Source organism: Natator depressus, chromosome 14 (assembly GCF_965152275.1).
Source record: "Natator depressus isolate rNatDep1 chromosome 14, rNatDep2.hap1, whole genome shotgun sequence".
Taxonomy (NCBI): domain Eukaryota; kingdom Metazoa; phylum Chordata; order Testudines; family Cheloniidae; genus Natator; species Natator depressus.
This window is the reverse complement of record NC_134247.1, coordinates 11,047,836-11,071,729: the sequence shown is the minus strand read 5'-3', so window position 1 is coordinate 11,071,729 and position 23,894 is coordinate 11,047,836. Positions and strand designations below refer to the sequence as shown.

The 23,894-nt window shown below is 42.3% G+C and overlaps 1 protein-coding gene across 1 annotated transcript in view; it reads left to right on the top strand.

Moving 5' to 3' along the window:
* Positions 1-1,647: 1,647 nt before the first annotated feature.
* TOM1L1 (target of myb1 like 1 membrane trafficking protein) overlaps positions 1,648-23,894 on the top strand; it is an 87,509-nt gene continuing 65,262 nt past the window's right edge. The window contains exon 1 of the mRNA XM_074971467.1: positions 1,648-1,717. Coding sequence (XP_074827568.1) covers positions 1,697-1,717 — 21 coding nt within the window. The 5' untranslated portion in view covers positions 1,648-1,696. The remainder of the gene's footprint in view (positions 1,718-23,894) is intronic.

Genomic DNA, 23,894 nt, shown 5'->3' with positions numbered 1-23,894 from the left:
TTGGTCGGCTTCTTTTCTTCCTCTGGCTGTGAATCACCCATCCCAATTAGGTAGATATGTATATACATTGACGCTTTCCAAAAACATTCAAGCTGAGAAAGACATTGAAAATTTCAGTCCAAGTGGTTTATTTTGCCAAAGTTATAAGCGACTGAAAATGATGTCTTATAATGGAAAGTGTCAGGCAACCTTAATGATAGGCATTGCTTCCTCTACTCCATTTTTGTTTTTAGTCCAAATACCAAGACATCCAGTTATTTTTCTTTTTATGCCACTCTTTAATAGCCCTCCTATAACAGCAAGCGCCATATGACACAAGCTCATGGCCGTTGCAAATCTTTAGAAATGTATTTGAACAGGTTTGGGAAAGAAAGGAAGGGGCCTGTTTCCACAGGCTCTGGAGTATTTTTCAAGGGGCTATTCTTCCTTTCTTTCTTCCATCTGTATCTCAGCACTTGTTCTAGTATTCAGAGCATTCCAGCTCTTCTCTTGCCTCTCCTGGTCTCACGCCCAGAATATCCTGTTTCTTCCGACACACTGGGACTTCTCCTCCTAACTAAAGTAGCTTTTTATTTGAAGTTTGCAGCGGACTGGATTTCAAATGATATGTGGTTGGGGTGATTGGGGTTGCGGGAGACCGCCATTCTTATCCCTGTGTTTCATTCTATGCAGGCCTGGCCTCCCTGCTCATCACTTTTTAATCTGACCCTGATATGACCCTGTATAATTCAGTAAGAACATACGTAGCACCTTGCTCTGCAGTTCTCCATATGGCACAGTGAGCAAAGGAAGCCTGTGCCAACTTCAAATCCAATTATAGCATAGAAAGGTTGCTCCATTATTGCATTTGAAACCATCATTAAATTTGCTAACCATGAAAGGGTGCCAAATCTGCCATTTCTTTGGAATGGGGGACATCTGTTGGCGTTAACGCTCACATGGGACTTGATAGGCTATGTCAACACTTGCATTAGAATCTGCTGCTTTAAAAAAAAAAAAATTCTGCCTGCCGGTAGCTTGTTTTAAATTTTCCATTTCTCATTCCCTTTTCTGATCATAACTCTGTAATAAGCACTTCTATTAATGAAGACTGCCTCACACGGAGGACGAAAGGGCTGGTACAGTTAGCATTGGACCAATGTCGTCTCCTTTGTTAACACATTCTCCCCATCAATGCTATCAGAATTAGCAGAATATGCAGAAATTAAAGATACAGTATGTGAGATAAGTGCCAGTGCAGGGTTTCTACTAACAGGCTGTTGAATCATTTAAATTGTGTGGGGCCCATGCCTGCACTCAGTGACACTGGTGTGAATCTGGAGTAACTCCATCAACATACCCCTGTGTAACTGAGGGCAGACTTTATCTTCATGCAGGGCCACAACCAGGGCAGGGCGAGTGGGGCAGCCGCCCAGGGGGTGGAAAAATTATGAAAAAAAATAGCAGGGGGTGCAAATATGCTTGCTTGCCCCAAGCGCTACAATGCCTAGTTACAGCTCTGCCCTTGCATCAGACAGTTTGCTTTGTGTGAGCGATGTGTGTTGGATATCCTGGGCCAAAGTGAGCGCTGACAGTCTCGGTGTAGTCTCGGTGCAAGGGAGTACTGCAGGATGTTCGTTTTTGCTGAGTTCAGCCCATGCTGAGGCTGCTGAGTGACGTGACGAGAGCTAAAACTTCTACATTGTCATGGAGACCAATGTGCCTGGTGCTCAGCAAGGTGAGCAAACCGCAACCACGCAGTGATCTGAGACCTGGGGAGCAGAGCAGGGTGGGGAAGTGGCTTGATGAGGACAGACACAGGGCATAGCAGGCATGTAAGAGCTTTAAATGCAATTCAGTGAGCGCAAGTGATGTGAATAGCAACCGCTTTTAGGATTTTCACTTCCCCGGTAGGCACAGTGGTGACTGGAGTGTTGTTAAGAGCTGCACTTCGAAGGGGGACTGAAAGCAGCAGCAGCATCAAGGGCTGGCCAGGGATATAGAAATGTGTACAAAGGTTCTGAAAAACTGTGTCGCTCACAGACGTTTAATGCTGTGTGCAGGGCTCAGTGTTGGTGTAGCAGCCGTTCCCGTCATCCCATGCACCTCACTGGGTCAGGAATAGCAATGCCCCATGCTCAGCAGCCCTTCTGGTAGCTCAGCACTGCTCCCTCTCGCTGCTGGAGGACTGAGCTCTGTGCTTTGACACTGAATCCTGGTGCCATTTAAAACGGTTTTAAACTTGCTGTGTCTCTCTGTTTTCACCCCTATTTTACATAGTCCACTTCCATATATTTCATTCCTGCCCCAAGGTTGTTCAGACCCAGAAAATATGGGCTCTTAAAATGATCAGCAGTTCACCAAATGAAATATCAAAATACGCATAGAAGTCTGATGCACTGGAAATAATTTATTTGATATATATGTTTCAAAACTGGTTTCATGAGTTAATTTTCCTATTGTTAATATATAGCCTGGTAATGCAAAATGAAAATACAGCAGGTCTATTAGGAAGAAGGCAAGGCTTAGGTAAAATGTGCCTAGAGGATCAATTGCGAAAAGAATGATGTACTCAACCTCTCATTCTCAAGATATAAAGCAGCTGCAAGAAGAGGCATTGAAAATATTAGAAATTAAAATGCAGATTTCATTATTTCATTCAAATAGCAGTTGAGAGACTTGTGAGATTTAGGGCTTGAAGCACATTCGTTATGGTGTATCCTGCAAGAAATCCATTTGCTTCTAAATGACAAGTACTAAGGTGCAAGGTATTTATACTCGTAATAATGTATGTGGGTTTATAATTGTATTTATAGTGCTTCCAAATGTATTTTTCCCCAGCATTTTGCATATAGAAAGATATAATTTAAGGTTTAGTCTACCCTTAAATGTGAAAAAAACACCCCGACCAACACAATTATGTAAACACAGGGATGCCAACAGAAGAGTGTTTCTGAGAGTGTTTCTGAGAGGTGGTGTTCCTACATTTGCAGAAAAACTCAATTAGTCAGTGTAGGCTGCATCTACACTAAGAGACTATGTCAACATACCTAGGCCAGCGTAGGCTCTGTAGTGTAGTTTTCGCCATACGGCTTGCGATCATTTAGTTTGCGGCAAGCTAGACTGTGAATCTACTCCATGCTAGCCAGCTGCAGACCAACTGTCTGGGTTGGTCCTGGTGATGTGCATTCATTCATTAATTCACAGTTCATTTATGCACTTTGATCTACTCTACTGTCTCAGTTTGTTCTTTGGCTAAAGAAAATACTAATTACTGAGTAATTATGAATATAACTGGTTGAATAGTATGCTGTGAATGTGCAAAAATTGATGAATTTTGGCTTTGTGAATAATTCACAAACCCATCCTGTTGTTTGCATCTCTATTCGGTGTTTGAAAATATCCAAAGGGGATCATAAGCAAACAAATGCCACTCAGTGGATTATTTGTGAATCATTGAATGCTGGAGGTAGGTGACGACTGCATAGGCCTTCCCTCTTCCCTAAATGTGGAGCATGCCACTTCTGCAGCAATTTCAGCCTAAATGGCAGCTCAAGGGCATGAACATTCAAAACCTATTCTCAGGAGCATTCCGTACACAGTGGGATTATATAAGTGTCTGTCTGGAGGATTGGGCCCTCAGGCTTCAAATCAGCAGAGCACTTAAGTACATGTGTAAGTTTAAGCATGTGAGTCATCCCGGATGGTTAAATCAGTTAGTCTGTGAATAAACCACTGAATCACTCACATTCCTAAAGCACATGTTTCTATCTATCAAAAGTACTTACATGAGCCTATTATCATGGTATCTGGGCACCTTACAACAACCCTGTGACATAAGGAAGGACTATTGTCCCTATTTTACAGATCAAGAACTGAGGCAGCCACTAAGGAAATCTGTGGTAAAGTAGGGAATTGAACCTGGATCTCCCAAGTCCTTGGTCAATGCCCTAACCAGTACTCCATTCCTCCTTCCACTGCTTAAGAGCTTTGCTGGATCAGAGCTTTGGTGAGCATATGACTCTGACCATAACTGTAAACCTAGACCTGTGATTACTCTCTCTTCTCTTCTCAATACTTTCCAAGATGACTGTTAAAACAGTGCAAATATTTTGGGGCCTATGCTATATCTCCACTTAATGCAGAGACATAGATCACTGAAAGAATACTGCAAAAGACACAGAAGTTAAAAGTTTTCTTCTCAGTAGCATCCTCCTCTGTCCTTAAATTAGCTAATCTGGGTTTATAACAAAACCTTTGCAACTGATCTTTAATTTACAATAGTTTCATGTTTGCTTTTCTGCCCTTTTTTTTTGTAAATATGTTCCTCATGCTCAGGCATACATGTGGATTTTAAGTAGTACAACTGCATGGAGAGAAACACCTCAGCTGTAACACCCAATAGTCAAGCCCTTTTGTCCTCTTACTGGGAATGGCTTCTTTTGGTGCATTCCGACTGGACTGAAGGTCTGTCATGGGTCTTTTCATGTTATTTTGTCTTTTCAGGCATAGGTATGTGCTCCCAGGCAGAAGGGGTGCCCAAATGGCCAACTGGAATGCATTATTTTAATTAGGAACAATGATTTGATGCCAATCAGGAATTATTAATCATAGAATCATAGAATATCAGGGTTGGAAGGGACCTCAGGAGGTCATCTAGTCCAACCTCCTGCTCAAAGCAGAACGAATCCCCAACTAAATCATCCCAGACAGGGCTTTGTCAAGCCTGACCTTGAAAACCTCTAAGGAAGGAGATTCCACCACCTCCCCAGGTAACCCATTCCAGTGCTTTACCACCCTCCTCACATCCAACCTAAACCTCCCCCACTGCAACTTGAGACAATTACTCCTTGTTCTGTCATCTGGTACCATTGAGAACAGTCTAGATCCATCCTCTTTGGAACCCCCTTTCAGGTAGTTGAAAGTAGCTATCAAATCCCCCCTCATTCTTCTCTTCCACAGACTAAACTATCCCAGTTCCCTCAGCCTCTCATCATAAATCATGTGCTCCAGCCCCCTAATCATTTTTGTTGCCCTCTGCTAGACTCTTTCCAATTTTTCCACATGCTTCTTGTAGTGTGGGGCCCAAAACTGGACACAGTACTCCAGATGAGGCCTCACCAATGTCGAGTAGAGGGGAACGATCACGTCCCTCAATCTGCTGGCAATGCCCCTACCTATACATCCCAAAATGCCATTGGCCTTCTTGGCAACAAGGGCACACTGTTGACTCATATCCAGCTTCTCATCCACTGTAACCCCTAGGTCCTTTTCTGCAGAACTGCTGCCTAGCCATTCGGTCCCTAGTCTGTAGCGGTGCATGGGATTCTTCCGTCCTAAGTGCAGGACTCTGCAGTGGTCCTTGTTGAACCTCATCAGATTTCTTTTGGCCCAATCCTCTAATTTGTCTAGGTCCCTCTGTATCCTGTCCCTACTCTCCAGCATATCTACCTCTCCTCCCAGTTTAGTGTCATCTGCAAACTTGCTGAGGGTGCAATCCACACCATCCTCCAGATCATTAATGAAGATATTGAACAAAACTATGATGATATGATAAGGGCAGAGTCAGTGTTGTTTGTAACAGATGGAAATCATCTTGCTATTGTTAAAGCTCTGAATACCTTCTTGATGGGCTTCTCTTCAAAGCAGACATTACTATCAAAGGGGATATTCTAATGATCTTAGTGAAAAGCATTACAAATCCACCAATAATTCTGCCCCCCCCACCCCCATTTTGATGATTTTGTTGTTCACAGGCCTCAAGTGAAATGTCAGGATGAACCTGCATCTGAACATATTGCAGAGAGTGGGTTTCATTTATATCTATCATATAAATAGCTGCAAAAATTATAACTCAATCTTAGTAACTTCCTTTGGATACTCTCTGAATCTAATTTACCATCTAAACAATGAGTAATTAACCATTGGAACAACTTACCAAGGGTCATGGTGAATTCTCCAACATGGACAATTTTTAAATCACGACTGGATGGTTTTGTGAAAGATCTGCTAGATGATCACAGTGGTGCCTTCTGGGCTTGGAATCTATAAATTTGCAGCATACATCCTTTAAAGGAGTTTTAATATTGTGTTAAACACCCTGCCATTCCATTGAGAATAGTCAACCCTACTGTCAAGTGGAATATCCCTGGACATGCCTAATATTTATGATTTTTTTATTGAGATGGGTTCTTTCTATCCACTCTTCCCTTCCCACTGTCCGGGCCACAGTTTCCTCTGGAGAACACGAGTGCTGCTCTTTCACCCAATCAACAGGGTAACTAAGGCATTTATCAGTAATAATTTTCTGCATTCCTGGAACATCTTTCATCTGAGGATCTGAAAGTGCTTTACAAGCATGAATTAAGGCTCAACACAGCACTGGGAGGTAGCTAAGTATTACACCTGTTTTCTAAATTCTGTGACACAGAAAAGGCATTGTTAGGAAGAATCTTGCATTGGTAATCGAGATGTTCTAGATGATGCAATACTGTATGTCTTTTTAACGGCTAATTTCATGAAATCCTGAGAAGCCACTGTAAGTCTCCTTAACTCATTTGGCTAGCTTTAAATACCTTCTGTGAAGTAGCCCTGTTTGGTTCACTCCCCTTTTTCCATTTCCAGTGGAGGTTTTATTCTTAACCTCAGCTATGACTACTATAGACTAAATGACTCCTCAAACAGGCGGGGCTACATTGTTGATGCCTATATGCCAATGAATGCCCAACCATCTGTTACTTAGATAAGCAGAGATGATCTCAGCATCTGTGGCATGAGTGAGATGGGCCACTGTGGTTGATGGACCACAGTGGTCATGAGCAATAACAAGTGGTGACTAACGGCCGTTGGATTGTCCCATAGCAACATCCACTTCATCACCTCTTTTGGGAGGAACTGTCCAAGGAGACAGAAAAACACAAATAAGAAACTAGGACCATTTCTTAGGCAGGTGCCTGAAGCAGGCAGCGCAAAGCATCACAAACATTGAGATCCTCTGATGGGCAAGTTTCAGAGTAGCAGTCGTGTTAGTCTGTATCCGCAAAAAGAAAAGGAGGACTTGTGGCACCTTAGAGACTAACAAATTTATTTGAGCATACGCTTTCGTGAGCTACAGCTCAAGCTCAGGAAAGCTTATGCTCAAATAAATTTGTTAGTCTCTAAGGTGCCACAAGTACTCCTTTTCTTTTTTCTGATGGGCAAGGCATTCGGGTTCAGGATAAAGAGCCTGCTGCAGTGTCCTAATTTAAGTCTGTAACTATTAACCAGCATATATATACGTTACACAAATAGGCACACCACATGGATAGGTATGATGCACATAATATTAATATTGTATATAGGTGTTGAGAAGTTATGTTAACTGACTGTATTCTGCTCTTCCCGTTATTCTGTTCACCCATGCTAAGTATCCCATAACACTTTGCAAAGTTAAAGTCAGCTTTGGCACTGGAAAATACAAAACTTGTCAAAGACAAGATACATTGATACCACGTCCTGGTACAAGCTGGGAGGTACTTTCCCAGGCAACTAGTGCCTGGAACGTAGTATCCAAAATAAAGGAAGGTACTGACTGATGTGCGGAAAACAAGACCAAAAAAAAAAAAGCAGATTGGTGAATATTAGTCCTGGGTGACATACAGAGTGCTTTTTAGCCTGTAAACAGGTCTGCTATAAATATATGTAGTCTCAGACACACACCTGAGAAGCACAGCTTGTGTGTAAGGTGAACTGGCACGTGAGCGAAGTGCTTCCTGTGAGGGCTGGTATGGTATTAACTCCTCCCTTTCTGTATTGTACTGCTTTGTCTTTAGGCAATTTGGCTAAACTTGGTTATTTGGCGTCTTGAACATTTTTACTAGTGTGTAGTCAAGCAATTGGCTAGATGTTAAACAATACACACAAGATCTAGACCCACTGTTAGTGCTATTTCATGAATTCAAAGGGGACTACATTTTAACTGAATGCAACTAAAGTCTGGCCTACACTTAAACATTTTGCAGGCACAGCTATATTGGTTAGAAGTGTGAAAAAAATCACAGCCCTAACTGACACAGTTGTGACAGCAAAAGCCCTAGTATAGATGCAGTTATACTGGCAAAAAAAGAAAAAAAAAGTCCTTGGGCTCATATATCTTATTTTGCACAGGGAACTGGTATAAGCTATGCAGGCATAAACATTAATTTGCCAGTATAAATTGTGTCTCAACTAGGATTGTTTGCCAGCAAATCCATACTGGGATACGTGAACTGGCAAACCCTTTCTAGTGTAGACAAGGCCAAAGGCATCCTGGTAATCCTACTACCACCGCAGAGATATGCTGAGCGTAGTTTCTTTGGAAATTCAATCGACAGGTCTTGGAGAGCCAGCAGCTCAAAACAATACACTCGGAGCTGCTTCACAGTCCTGATCTACAACAGCAGGGAAGGACATTGACAATTATTTTTTATTTTGTAGTTTTATTAATAAAACGTTTTATGAGGTGTAAAATAACATGCTAGGCTAAAGGCCAGAGAATGGCAAGAAATATGGCTTTGCTTCATGACTAAGGTGCAGGGAAAAAAGAAAAACGCCTGCCCTGTCAATATACCGGGTGGATGCGCCCATACAGCTGGATGTGTCTCATACTTGTGGCATTTCCGCATCATTTCTTCACAACCTATTTCTTTACAACTTCTCAAGCTGTATTACCAGGAATTTGCACCATTCTGCAACTGTTGACAGGGCTGTGAGGTTAGGACGGCTGTGAGGATAGGCTGTGAGGTTTTTACCCTGACCCTGCACAATTTTAAGAGAGGCATTCATTGTAAAACATCCAAAGGCATCCGCTGACTCCAGCCAAACGAAAACCTGCTTTTGCACAGGGCAAAACACAGCACAATGCTTGAAAGCATTCCAGAGGCTGGGATGTGAAGTACTTGATCTGAATTGTTGAACTACCTCTTACCCATATGTTTCAGAAAGATAAGCATATAATATAATGCTGCTCTTTGCACTTTGCAAGACAGTTACAATAGGACGGATTCTTCAGAACAGAATCTATAATTCAGTTAGATTATCAATGGGATGATAAACCAAGGTCGAGACTTCTCCTCATGCATTTGAAAAACTGAATGTTTTTCTATATCTCAGAGTTCAGAGGAACATTGTTAGGGGACAGAACGTGAGCAAACACAGCTGGATATGAGCTCTGGTACAAGGACATCTTCTAAATTGGCAACACGCAGTTGTCGTGCTGAGGACCAGTGAGGGATGGTCAGGTGAGCAGCTAATCTCTGCCAGACATTCTTCTGTTTCTTGAAGAATGTTGAGCAGCTCATGATCTCGAGATGACATTCATCCCATTAGCTTAAAGCAGTCTGACTCCTCTGAGCTCCACTGTCAAAGACCTCGGCTCTTAACTTCATTCTGAAACAGAAGAATGTTTCTCTTTAACAGAGAAGATGTAAACACTTTAATATAATAGAACTTCCAACCAGGAGACTAGGCCTCTCACATAAAGATAAAATGAGTTAATTGTATTAGCATTTCCACCTATTTAGTGAGCATTTCCTTAGCCTGTCATGACTTCAGAGGGTTTCACTAAATCAACCTTGTCTATAAACCTCAGTATATTATACAATTCAGTTATGACCCTGCATTATCACTTATCTTCTAATGAATACAAACCTCATTTTCTTAGCCTCTTGCCATAACTACAGCACTGTAAGGTTCTTTATTGTTCTAGCTGCTGTCTTTTTATACTTTTTACCAGTTCTGCCATAATCTTTCTGTCATATGTTATGGCATTTTCATATGGACGGGTGAGGCGCTAATCAAAGGCAGTAAAATGTCTATGGCCAATTCATTTGCGCAATTGCAAGGAGGTGAAAATAATGGCCTAATACCACAATCATATTACAATCCTTTGGGGACATTGCAGGATAGTATTTTTTTCTTATAGCTTGGATTGCTGCGTGAACAGAAAATAATTTTGTTATAGCTTTCATTTTATAGAGTCCCATTCATTCAATGTGCTTCTAATCACATACACACAACATGAGGGCAGGTCCTCTCAAGGATCAGAAACTGGCTAAACGATGGGAAACAAAGGGTAGAAATAAATATTCTTCACAAGGGAAAGTGGAATATAGCGGGGTCCCCCAAAGATCTGTATTGGGACCAGTGCTGTTCAACATATTCATAAATGATTGGAAAAGGAGGTAAACAGTGAGGTGGCAACATTTGCAGACGATAGTAAATTACTCAAGATAGTTAAGTCTGACGCTGCCTGTGAGAAATTACAAAGGGATCACACAAAACTGGGTGACTGGGCAACAAAATGACAGATGAAATTCAATGTTGATAAGTGCAAAGTAATGTACAGTGGGAAAAAAAAATCCTAACTATACTTACAAAATGATGGAGTCTCAATTAGCTGTTACCTCTCAAGACAGAGATCTTGGAGTCGTCATGGATAGTTCTCTGAAAACATCTGCTCAGTATGCAATGTTAGTCAAAAAAGCTAACAGCATGTAAGGAACCATTAAGAAAGTGATCGATAATAAGTGAGAAAATATCCTAATACCCCTATATAAATCCATTGTATGCCCACTTCTTGAATACTGCATGCATGGTTGCACAATCTCAAGAAAAGATGTATTGGAATTGGAAAAGGAGATGGGCAACAAAAATGATTGGGGGGATGGAACCGCTTCCATATGAGGAGAGATTAAAAAGCTTGGGACTCTTCAGTTTAGAAAATAGACAGCTAAGGGGAGCTATGATAGAGATCCATAAAATCATGAATGGTGTGGAGAAAGTGAATAGGGAAATGTTATTTACCCCTTCACATAACACAAAAACCAGGGGTCACCCAATGAAATTAATAGGCAGCAGGTTTAAAACGAATATAAGGAAGTACTTCTTCACACAATGCATAGTCAACCTGTGGAACTCATTGCCAGGGGATGTTCCGAAGGCCAAAAATATAACTGGGTTTAAAAAAAAGTAGATAAATTCATGGAGGATAGGTCCATCAATGGATATTAGCCAAGATGGTCAGGGACGCAACCCCATGCTCTGGACATCCCTAAACCTCTGACTGCTGGAAGCTGGAACTGGACATCAGGCAGTAGATCATTCAATAATTGCCCTGTTCTGTTCATTGCAGCTGAAGCACCCGGCACTTGCCACTCTCAGAAGACAGGACACTGGCGGGCTAGATGGACCATTGTTCTGACCCAGTATGGTGATTTATATGTTCTTTATTCTTAACTTCAGTTAAGTGCTGTGATGCCTGGAGACGTGGGCAGCATTTTGTTGTTCAATGTGCTTTGAACACCAATGGGCAGAGGGGAACTTTTGGCCAAAGACTGAGGCAAACAGAACTATTATGAAAAGGACTGTTTTTAAGTTCCCTGTTGAGAAGATAGACTCATGGTTTTTCATCTCTTGTCCATAAGACTCGCACTTAGTAAACTGCCGGAAACTAAACTGATTTACCTCAGAAGGCTGAGATGCAGAATCAGTGCTCCCAAGGTTAGATCTGAGGTTCTACCCTGAGAACCAAAGTATTTTAAATCTGGTATATAGCCTGTTAAAATATTATGGCTAGAGCACTGTTCCAGACTTTGTTGGGTCACGTACCACCTACTTAAATAATGATCGTGAAGTGAATCGGTAAAACATCTCTTGTAATTAGGTTGTAATCTCATGGTCTCGTTCCTAAATCACTGTGTACTAGATGACTAGCACATCCCAGAACTCTCAAAAAAATGGCCTCCATGATTTAGCCACCTTGCAACACTGGAAAGAAGCAATGAAGTTTGTAGTGGCAGCAAGTTCTGTCGTGGCAGTGGATTTATTACATGAAAATGAACTCCACAAAAATGCTAGTTTCTTATACGACTCACACACCAAAACCATGTTACTTTTAAAAAGTCATTGTTAACAGGTCCCTCTAGTAGCTTTGATTGGCATCTACACAGCAGAAAGATGATCCCCCCAAAAAAATCCTGGAGGAATTGTAGGTAACAAAATACATCCTCCTTTTTGGCAGCATCATTACCACATACAAAAAAGCAGTAATTTACCTCAACTGCTGCTCTTCCTAGGAATGAGGTCACTGTTGGGAATAAGTTGGATAACTTTGCCTCTCCTTGTAAGACTGCTAATGAGTTGGCCTGAGAAATACTTTGTATGATAAAGTATTTTGAAATCAAGATGCTGTATTTCACTCTCAGGCCTAATGAGTCTTTGAACACCAGCCAGTAAAAAAGTAGGGATTTGCTACCTCTTTATCACAGCTCCAGGTATGTTCCCCCCCCTCCTCTCCCGCCCCCCCCCCCACCGCAAAGCCCAGTCCACACTGCAGCCAAGTGCATCTTAGAATCATGTTTGTAAACAACCTTCAGATGTGGTTGGGGCTGGCTTGTTTTTCTTGCTCTAGAGTGATAGGGTGTTAACTGTCAAAGGCAGGCTAGAGAAGTGTATGCTGCATAGAGAAGTGTACCGAATCCCATACATTGTCTTTGTATGCAAAGAGAGAGAGTTCTCCAGTTGACTTCAGTGAGCACTCTGTGACTCTTCTGCTCCCAGAGCCCTAGATTTATTATTATTTAACTTCTATATTTCAGTAGCACCTAAATTCAAAAATGGGTTGTGTCCCATTGTGCTAGGTACTTAAAACATAATAAACGGCCCCTCCCACAAAATGTTTAGAGCCTAAAAGATAAGGCATAACTGGTCGATGAATGGGCCACGGTTGAGGGAGGGACCCAGTCAATAGCAGCGATCATAATTTGCCACGGGTTTACACATCATGAGGTTGCAGCTTCCTGTATATGTCCTGGTGGAGGTGAATGTTGAAGAAGGACTTGAAGGATGTTGACTGGGAGCTTTTCCTAGTTGTAAAGGGTGTCATAAATGGGAGGGTCACTTGGTGGCCCTTTAAGAAGAATGGTTTCAGAGTAGCAGCCATGTTAGTCTGTATTGGCAAAAAGAAAAGGAGTACTTGTGGCACCTTAGAGACTAACCAATTTATTTGAGCATAAGCTTTCATGAGCTACAGCTCACTTCATCGGATGCATTCACTTGAAGAAGAAGTAAACCTCAGCCCCACCTGTGACACAGTTAGTTCACTCCCCGGTGGTAAGATGCAGTAAGGTCATGTAACTTGACTTCTTTGGGAAAGATAAGTGGCCTTGGGGGAGAGTAAGATGTTCTCTTTCCAGGGGAAAAAGTTGTCTTGGTGGGGAGAGAGGGGAGAAAAGGAAGCCCTGTAGTTGCTGCTCAGCAAAAGAGCAGGGAGTGACCCAACAGAGCCCGGGGGGATTGATGGGGAGAGACGGAAAAGAACCTGGGAAGGGCTGAAAACTGAGCCAGAGGGCTTTATAAGAGAGTCTGAGTGAAAGAGAGACCAGACTCTCAGGACAGAGCAGCTGGGCCGCACTAGCAACTGAGATGTAGACTCTGTGGATTTCGTATCTTTGTCTCTTTGGACTGGTATATCTCGGAGGGGGTGGACTTTCTTTATATGATTTAGCCAGCCCTCGAGATCCAGCTGGGAATGGGGTCTGGGGCTTGCCCCGCTCCGGTGCTCCAGCCAGGAACCAGGGTCGGGGGCTGCACCACACAGTTCCCAGAAGCAGCAGCATGGCCCCCGTCCAGGGCTCCAGACGGGGAGCAGGGTCGGGGACTGCTCCATGCAGCTCCCGGAAGCAGTGGTATAGCCCCCTCCTGCTCCTATACATTGGGGCAGCCAGGGGGCTCCACTCTGCACGCTGCCCCCATCCCAAATGCCGCCCCCGCAGCACCCATTGGCTGGGAACCAGAGCCAATGGGGGCTGCAGGGGTGGTGCCTGTGGACAGCGTAGCGTGAAAGCTGCCTGGCCGTGCCTCTGCGTCGGAACTGGAGAAGGAACATCCCGCTGCTTCCGGGAGCCACTTGAGGTAAGCGCCGCTCAGAGCCTGCACCCCTGAGCCTCTCCCTGTGCCCCAACCCCCTGCCCCAACCCTGAGCCCCCTCCCATCCTCTGAACCCCTCAGTCCCAGCCCGGAGTACTCTCCTACACCTCAAATTCCTCATCCCCAAACCCACCCTATAGCCTGTACCCCCAACCAGAGCCCTCACCCACTCCAGCACCCGAACCCCAATTTTGTGAGTATTCATGGCCCACCATACAATTTCTATTCCTAGATGTGGTCCTCGGGCCAAAAAGTTTGCCCTCCCCATTTGAATTTTACCTTGGTTCCTTCCATTTGATATCGCTCAGCCATTGAATCTGATCCATTTGATGTTGTGACTGTCTCCGGCCCACAGAGATGAAAACAAGTGAGCAGCAGCAGGAACAGAACAAAAAAGAGGCCAAAGCAAAAAACAGGGCTTCGTAGTTCTTGTTGCTTCATTTTACTCATATTTAAGCCAAAATGGATACAGAAAAAACTAGAGATAGGCCTGCCCCGAACCCTGGATGCAGCTCTCATTTATGGCTAAGTGTCTATCATGGGCCTTTGAATAACAGTTCCTGAATTTTGGCCTGTTCAGAATCTAGATATGAGACTGAATGTTGCACCTCACACGCATCTGGCTAAACGTTAAGTGATTTTGATGCATACAAGCAGATGATGTCCATGTGTCGGTTTTCCTGGAGCATGCTGCGGTCACCAAAATCCTTCTATCCTATTCCGTTGGTCTTTCTCTGTAAGTGACTCCACGGACAGGAAGGAAAACAGGGTGAATTCATTGGGAAAGAAATACTCTGGGGTCCCATGAGATAATGTGGTGACCTCCCAACTAATCCATGCATCTCTATAGAGAAGAGTTTTTGGCAAGTTCACCATGACAACAGGTGGGGTGGAGGGTTGGAATTTTCTGAAGTCTTTCTAAGACTAAATGACTTAAGAACATGAATCCTGTGTTCCTAAATGCTTGGAAGTGATCATGCTGGTGTTGTCTGGCTACAGGGCAACATCGTCATGGATCCACTTATCCTAGTGATCAAGTGAATGTTTAGCTGTTAAAGTTCTGCAAAATAGCTGCCTGCTTATAATTCCTTTCTAAAGAGATTGGACTCGAAGCAGTGTCGTAGTCAGCAGATAAAAATGCAGTGTTCATAAGAAAAATGAACTTGTATGAATTATGCAGTACTGAATGGTGGCTGACTTAATGGTTTTTATCTGTGTGATTAAAAACTGGCAGAGATGCTACAATTAACTGTGCTTAGTGAGCAGCCAATCGCTATCTGGTGGAGGGCAGCTACAATGGGTCTTGTTGGCATTAAGGATTTGATTTTTTTTTAAATAACTTTTTTAAAGGAAAAGTTATTCTTCAGTTTATTGCCCTCTCTGTTCAGTACCACTTGCCCCCTGATGCTGGGGAAATGAAGGGAACCATCAGATGTCAGAAGCTGGGATTGGGTGACCGGGCATGGATCACTTGATGATAACCTGTCTGTTCACTCCCTCTGGGGCACCTGGCATTGGCCACTGTCAGAGGACGGGACACTGGGCTGGATGGACCTTTGGTCTGACCCAGTCTGGCCGTTCTTATTGGAATGAAACAGTTGGTAGCTCATAGCTTCACCACTTGGGCAGTAAACTCTGCCAGCTTTTCCTCTCCAGGAGCTAGAATTGCATAGAATGAGATGGTGAAAGGGGGAGTTTTGTGGTTGTTATGGGGTGTTTTTTGGTCCATGTTTGTTTGTTTACCAGTGAGATAGAATGCACTAAACAATGGACGAATGGGACAGTGTGCTAAACAGTGGCCGAATGAGAGCATAAGTGGCCAGCTCTTCAGGTGGTGTAAGTGGGTGCAGAAGACCCACTGATTTCTGTGTCACTGGAAATTGTAACGTCAGTGGAGCTATACCCATTTATGGTAGTTGAGGCTCGCACCCAGCATACTCTGTGCCAATGCTCCCTGAAGTCAGATAGCACAAACATCACAGAGTGATTATAAATAATTATTTCCAAAAGGCCAAAGACCTTATTAGTAGCAAGGATCCTTAGCTTATTGATTCTATTACTGCTCCTGATGGCGTCACTGTATATTACTCTATTTGACGACCTTCAAAGTCATTAATGAAAAAGCTTCAAATGCAGGAAAGCAATTACTCAGATCTCAGCAATGTTGGCTGTACCAACTTTGGACAGCAGCATGGTGTCCAAATTGAATTATGTTTACTTTTCTTGACCCATGCATGGGCTTACAATGCAGTGAAATTCTTTTCTTTCATGGAGATTGCAAATGTACTGATGACCAACAGCACTCCAGAGATGCCTTTGATGAGCTGCATAGACTGACTGGAGCTTCAGCAGAAATAGCTGAACACTGGCGAATGTGTATACACCTGACTCTCCTAAGTGTAGACTCATATGGTTGGTAATCTGTGAATCTTGGCAAAATGGATTGCTCAGACTTTTGCATTTCATTTATCTGCCCGACCGGGCAAAAAAAAAACCTGGCGCAAACCAGAACAGATTACCATCCTTAACACCACATCAAATGACCTTAGAATTAAAATTAACAAAATGAATGAAATCAAGAACTGATCATTAGGCTTCAGACTGATTTTTCCAAATAAGGACCGTCTGAACATTAACATAGTTAGTACATTTCTTGTAGCCCATTAACACAAGTTACTTTCACATACTGAATTTCCTTCATTTAATTACAACAAGCTTTTCAAATACTCACTATCCTTAACTGGGGCTAGCTTTTCAAAGAGTTCAGTTTCCATTTCAGCACCTAGAATCCGGTCACTTCGGTGCTTAGCACCCAGCAACTCTCATTGTTTTCATTCCCAAATAGCTCTTGCTTCATTAGACAGAACGGCATGGTTTTGTCCTAGACCCGTTGATATTGCCAGGACGCTCACAGGGCCAGATTTTCAAGGGTTTAGCCCTGCCTACTGAAATGGGAGAATCACACATTTTCCCCACTCATTTTCAGTGAGCAACGCTGCTTGGATTGTTGATGGCATTTTCTGCACCCACGCGTCTCCTGTCTCTGGAAGAGTAAGTAAGCATTGATGGTGTCACTCAAAATGAACTTCTGCTGCACACCCCAACCTATTTCTGTAGCAAAGGTCAGAATTGTTATCTATCAAGAGAGAGCAGAAGAGTGGAATAATGAGTTGCCTCAATGCACTGGCCTTTTTACCTTCAGAATGGGCTTCTACATCAAACAGAGCAGGCACTGACTGAAAATCATTTGGGGCTGTATTCTGTAAAGGTCAGAGTCTGAAATACTAGAAGATAATTTCACCCTAGTTCATAGAGTGGAGCTCTCTCTACCATGGAAACCCAACTAACACCACTTGTTCGGCTGCCTGGCTCCTTTAGCATTCCAGGTGGTGATGGGAACTGGGAAACCCTAACTGGTGCTGTCACTGAACTAAATTAATCAAGAAAATGTAGGTAACAATAAGGATGCAAACAGAGTCAGGAATGGTTTCCCCTAGTGGGGAAGTTGTCATCGCGTAGAATAGTTTTTCTCAAGGCAAGCAAACTGCATCCTGGAAGTTCTAGTGGTGATGTCTTTATTGTCAAAGTGGAGGCATGTCACAGAATGACCATTGGTTGCACATCTTTCCATGTCTTGCCTTCCAGATGAGGATCAGTTGCCTTCTCTCCCTCTTGGTATCTAGTTTAAGTAAACTTCCTTTCTGCTTCTAGTTCCAAGGCATTACTGTTTGCACTCACCATTCAGGTAATGGCATTTCTTCAGGCTACAGAGCTAAGTTCTGCCACTTGACACATGTCTACAATTCCCGCTGAAGCCAATGGGAGTTGCAGATCACAGATATGTTTCACAGCATTCTGTTAGCCAGTAATGTTAGCAGTCTTTCCTTTGTTCATCAGCTGAAGTCAAACACTCAGCAGCTTTGTCACATGGCAGTGGGACAAACGCAGGAACGTAAAATCAATATGCTCCATTAAACTGTTTAAAAATAAATTACAGTGAGTGGTGTATGAAGCCATCAGGACGTAATACTGCAACTTTATCTGCATTGGAAGGGCTCCTTTGACCTCTTACTATACAAATTTGTATTAGACTTTGGGTAAATGAGGTGTTACATCTTTTTTCCCCCACTTCTGTTTCTTCTATAGATGAGTGAATGTCAGGTTGTGGTCAATGGTATAAAAAATCTGCTGATAAATTTAGTAAAACCACCATAGACACAAAAGGCCCGATTTTCCTCTCTCTGACACCAGATTTATACTGGTGTGACTCCGCTGACTTCAGTAGTTACTCTTGACTTGCACTGGTGTGAGAAGTACAAGCACACTTCTCTCTGTTCATAATTCAAGAAATAAAGTTCAGACAAACTGTGAAATTATTAATAAGCTTGAGGACAAATGGGAGCTTTTCCGTGGACTTCAGTGGGCTTTTGATCCGGGCCGAATTGCTGAATAGATAGAAACTCCAAAGGATTCTCAAACCTTAACTCAGAATCTTTTTATTTTTTTTTAATGCATTGGAAAGGAGACTGACTGGCATTCAAAAGCTTGTGCATCTGCTTTCAATGAACTTTCTTGTGAACAAAATGTAATACACAAATGTTCTATGAAAACAAATGCTGTTAAATGAATTCACTGGAATATTCATGGGAAAAATTTTTTGCAGTATTTACCCAGCTCTGAATGTGACCCTGTTTTAGGCACTCAAATACCATAATGAAAGGTGCAGAATAAGAATGTAGATAGATGGCCCTGTATCGGTAATGGGGCGTTCTGGATAAATGAGGTTTGGAATAATCACGGTTATACTCTCTGATCACTTGTCAGACTTTGCAGACAAATGCACAGCCTTGAACTACTAGCTCAAATATACAAACTCTCCAGATTTGATTATGGTAACTATTAAGAAATGGGGAGCAACAAAAAATATCGATCATCAAATATTAGGTACTATTTTTTTTCACTGTGAAGGGAAACAAAGTATCTATTATCATCTGTATTTTGGTCATGAGTTTCAGTGAATATAATTAATGATTAGTCTGTCATATTTTAAAATATCAGAGGGGTAGTCTGTATCCACAAAAACAATGTGGAGTCCAGTGGCACCTTGAAGACTAACAGATTTATTTGGGCATACGCTTTCGTGAATAAAAACCCCACTTCTTCAGATGCAGGGAGTGCCAATATATCTATGCCTGTATCTGTAATTTTCACTCCCTGCATCTGAAGAAGTGGGGTTTTTTACCCACGAAAGCTTATGCCCAAATAAATCTGTTATATTTTAAAATGTGATCTCACCTGTAGTTTAGTTTATTGCTTAACAATTAACAATGTTTGTTCTAACTCATTAGTAAATAACTCCGGGTGATCTCTGCAAACACTGAGTAATCTGAACCAGTGTTTACGATGGCTGAGTGTTGAGTACCTGTTTATTATCCGATACGTTATTTATAAGGATACTACATGCTGCATATGCAGTTGGATGGACTCAATGATCCGAGTTTTGTTTTCCATCTTTAACTAACTTGACCTTACCATGATCTGCTGAGAATATGTGATGCTGGCAAACCAGGTGCCAGCTCATGCCTAGCCCCTGCCTTATCTCAACGGCACACTGACAAATACATAGCCGGAATTAGCCTGCCTCACCTGTCTGTTAGTATTGTTGATAGAGGTATCGGAATTACAAAAATGTGCTTTGTGTTTAGATGTTACTGAATGCTTGTAAGATGCTACCTGCATTAATCTCACCTATAATGTCTGTAGCCCATGTTATAAGGTAATATTTAAGTGCTTGCATTGTCCACCTCTGTAACTGTGTAAATCACCAGACAGCACAGTGTCAACAGGAGTTATGCTGCTCATGGTTGACTCCCCCTGCAACTGCTCAGGAACAGCCTCTGGGGAGGGGTTGAGAGGAATGGTGGGCCCAGCACAGCATCAACTCTTGATCAGATTCTGGAATCAAAATCTACAAGCTTAGCTAGGGGAAGCAGCTGGTTTTTGCTCCATTCCCTCCTCAAACACCACTGAAGCAGTTCTCCAGAGAGTTGGGATGATGCTGCAGAACTGTGGCTGTCGCCTCAGTGTTCCCCGAGAAGAGATTCTTTGTATCAGTGGTTCTCAACCAGGGGTACATGCATCCCTGGGGATGCACAGTGGTCTTCCAGGGGGTACATCAACTCATTTAGATATTTGCCTAGTTTTGCAAGCTACATAAAAAGCACTAGTGAAGTCCGTATAAACTAAAATTTCATGCAGACAATGATTTTTTTATACAGCTCTATATACTATACACTGCAATGTAAGTACAATATTTATATTCCAATTGATTTATTTTATAATTATATGGTAAAAATGAACACATGCAATTTTTTGGTACTATTGTGCTGTGACACTTCTGTATTTTTAATGTCTGATTTTGTAAGCAAGAAGTTTTTAAGTGAGGTGAAAGTTGGGGTATGCAAGATAAATCAGGCTGCTGAAAGAGGTACAGTAGTCTGGAAAGCTTGAGCCACTGATTTAGATCTGTCCCCTCTTCCTGTAGATGTGTAGGCCAGTGACATGAGCTGTTGTTGCTTGGAACAACACAAAGGCTGGTTCACAGCTTTACTTGGTTACTTTGAATGGGATTATGTATTTTCTACAGCCCAGTTCTGCCTTGTCTTCCATCACCGGGGGAGATGGTGATATTCGAACATATTACATTTGAAATAAATATTAGCAGAAATAAAATATTAAAATGAAATGTTATATCCATAATCCCCCGGTGAGTCGTGCAGCAGTAGAGAGATGTATGCAACAGGTAGAATGATAACTTAAAGCAAGAAGTAGAGGGAACTTGCAGACTAGCAGCCTCAAGATTTATTCCACATTATTATATTAAGTTCAGGGTTTAATTCTGGCTTTTGTTCCACGTAGAGCCCGTCAGGAATTGTGGGTAATTTTCAACATATTTAAGAGAGTACACTGAGCCCTCCCAAAAGAGCAATTTCATTAATTGCTTGGTACTGCTGTTGCTTGGACTCATAATCCTTTTCTTAAATTACAAAGTGCACTTGAGCCAAGACATCTCCCCTACATGCAGCAGCATGAAGGAAAATACCCTCTCCATGGTTCTGCCGCTATTGTTGACATAATGTTCCTCTGTAAATTTCATGGTATTTCTGGAAAGGGATCTGTTTATCTTAATATTAACATGCACATGGTCCCAATCTTAGTTACATAGCTGAATTATTAAATAGTAATTCCTAACACTGAAGGAGAATTGTCTACCCAGGAGGGGAAACAGAAAGAGGGAATGTCTAAGGCATTGGTATGATAAAGCTAATTTCAGACGGATTTATCACAATTAGGAAGAGAGATCCTGAGGGACAGATGCAAAATGCTTGGCTAATAATGAACCAGATTCGGCTATCTTTTGCCATGCTGAGTGGTGACTTACTCCGTGAGTAAGAGTAGCCAAAGCTGGACCCTGCCTGGGTACCTCTGAAGGTGGGAACACCTCCCACCTAGGGCTGCCATTGTGACAGACAACTTCCTCCATCCTGACCGATCGCTCCCAGAGCAGTAGACAGAGTGGGATTTAATACCACAAGAAAAGTGGAACATTGAAACAATAATAGGAAGAATAAGAGCATTTCCAAGGTCTGGATGTTTCTGGCTGAGTAACTGACCTTATCTTAGCCCCTGGCCATGTAAACAAGATTTTCTGCATTTCCCAATTGTACAAGCTATGAATAGAAATACTGAAGGCAGCAGATGTGGGCTGAGCCCGTGGTTTCTGCTAGGGAAAGGCATATTTGTTCAAAAGAATTCAGCACAGAATTCATTGCTTGTGAATTCTAAATGCCCTTTTGGGGTTCAATTCAATCCCTTTCTCAATCAGCTCTCAGTGATTCTCTATACATTATTTCAGTGCAGCCTAAGATCAGGTCTCCCTGGACTCTGGAAGGATTTGTGTATGTCACCATAAGTGATGTGTGTCAGGAAAGCAACTAGCAGGCTTCCATCCTGAGCTGAATCTAAAAGTGGTACCAGCATTAGGTAAGAATGGCAGCTATGCCTGGCAACAGCTGAATTAAAAATTGGGCTCAGTGTTGGAGAAGGAAAAGAGGATTGGACCATGACAAAATAAGTCCTCTGATGTATGTGAGCGTGATGAGGTACTTCGGCGGGTTAATTCTAAACAGGTGGGGCCAGTTCTGCCTAAAGCAGCAGCGTGTGTAATGCACTCTCACACTCTTGAAGATTTGAATCACTGCATCTTCTTCACAAAACAAAACAAAATGTTCTTTGTTCAAGGGGAGTATGACTAAAAGCTTCTAACCAAGAATCACAATGCTACCGTCTAGCCTTTCATGACTAATCAGGATAGTCCTCTAATTCAGAATTTATTGTATATTTCAATGTTTGGCCTGTGATCAAGAAAGGAATTGTTGGGGGAGGGCAAAGGGACAGTAAGATAAGGCCTGCCCCCTATATCGTCCATTAGAGGAACCTGGTATTTTATTTTAGCCCTTAATTTGGAAGGCCAATAGATTTGTCAATAGCTGATGGAAGTTATAATAAAAATAAAAAAGTTAATCAGATTAAATTTGGGAGCTGGGCACCTTGCCAACGTTCCTGTCAAAGAAAATTGTACCATCTACCCATTGAGACAACAGGTTGGGTTCCCATTTGCATCGCTTATGAGACGAGCAGTCTTGAACACTCACAACATTAGCAAGCTGGCAGCCAGGACAAACCTCTGAGCCACTGTAGATAAATCCAAACAGATCAGCCCATGGTTTTGTATTCCCTTTCGGAAGACAGAAAACCATGGATTCATCATCTTCTGAATAAAACGTTGAAAGGCCTTTGCAATTCTGGTGGTGCTTGATTAAACAAATTCTGCACAAAGCCCCATTTACCAAACCAATTAGAAGAATACATTTACTGCTTGCTTGCTTGGATGCTCTCTGCAGAAGTTATGTGCAGTGAACCCCTTTGAAGTAATGTCTGGTAAGAGCTCAAAGATCTTACTGAAAAGAATTTTCCGAATCAAAATGGCAGATGTGATGGTTTAGCAGATGTAACAAGTCAATTAATTGGTTGGGCACGAAACTCTCCCCGAGTTACAGGCATGACCAGCCGGTCCATTAAAGGAATGAAGAGACACCACACTAAATGCATTTTAAACACATAAATTTTCCATGCTCTTCCATCTTCATGCTTTAGATGGTTGTTTTATACTCGCTTGTCAACAGAATAATCACTTAGTAAAGCAGATGATACGTAAAAACCAGTGTAAGGAGAAAAAGCTATTGCAGGCCCCATGTGAAGGTGTGAAAGCAGTGGAAAGTTAGTCAAGCTGGCAAAGACACTGACAGGTAGTTGGACCAGAGGCCTGAGTGGCAGGAATGCTAGTCTAAGCTCGCAGTGTACTTCAGACTTTTGTGGGGACTTTGAAAAGTTATTTATACTTTCTGTGCTTTTCTTTGCCCATCTGTACAGTGAGCAGAGCTATAGATCTAAAGTTAGCCCCTCTTTTGCAGAACAAATAATTCACAAATAGATCCTGCTTATTGGTTTTTAATCTGTTCATCATTTAGTCTTAACGTTACACCAAACCATTTGGACAAGTAACTGTCAGCCTGTGGGGGGAATGATGGGGTGCACTCAGTGGGTGCAGAGAACTGGCCTCCATGGTGTGTAGGGGATGTATGGACTCCCAAAATCCTGTCACTCTCCCCACTTTTACCCATGTGGGAGGGCAACAGAAGTTTTACGGCAGGCAGGTCCCTCCACACCCAAGGATGCAGGATTCAGTTCTTAGAGAATCCATAAAGGCATGTTCAAGCTCAGTGTAACTGATGCTGTTATAATATCATACTATTTCATTCTGGTTTAAATCTGATCTTCTCCGGTCAGACCTATCCTCATAAGGCTGTGCAGTTAGGAAGATGTTCATATTCTTTGAAAGAAATTGTCAA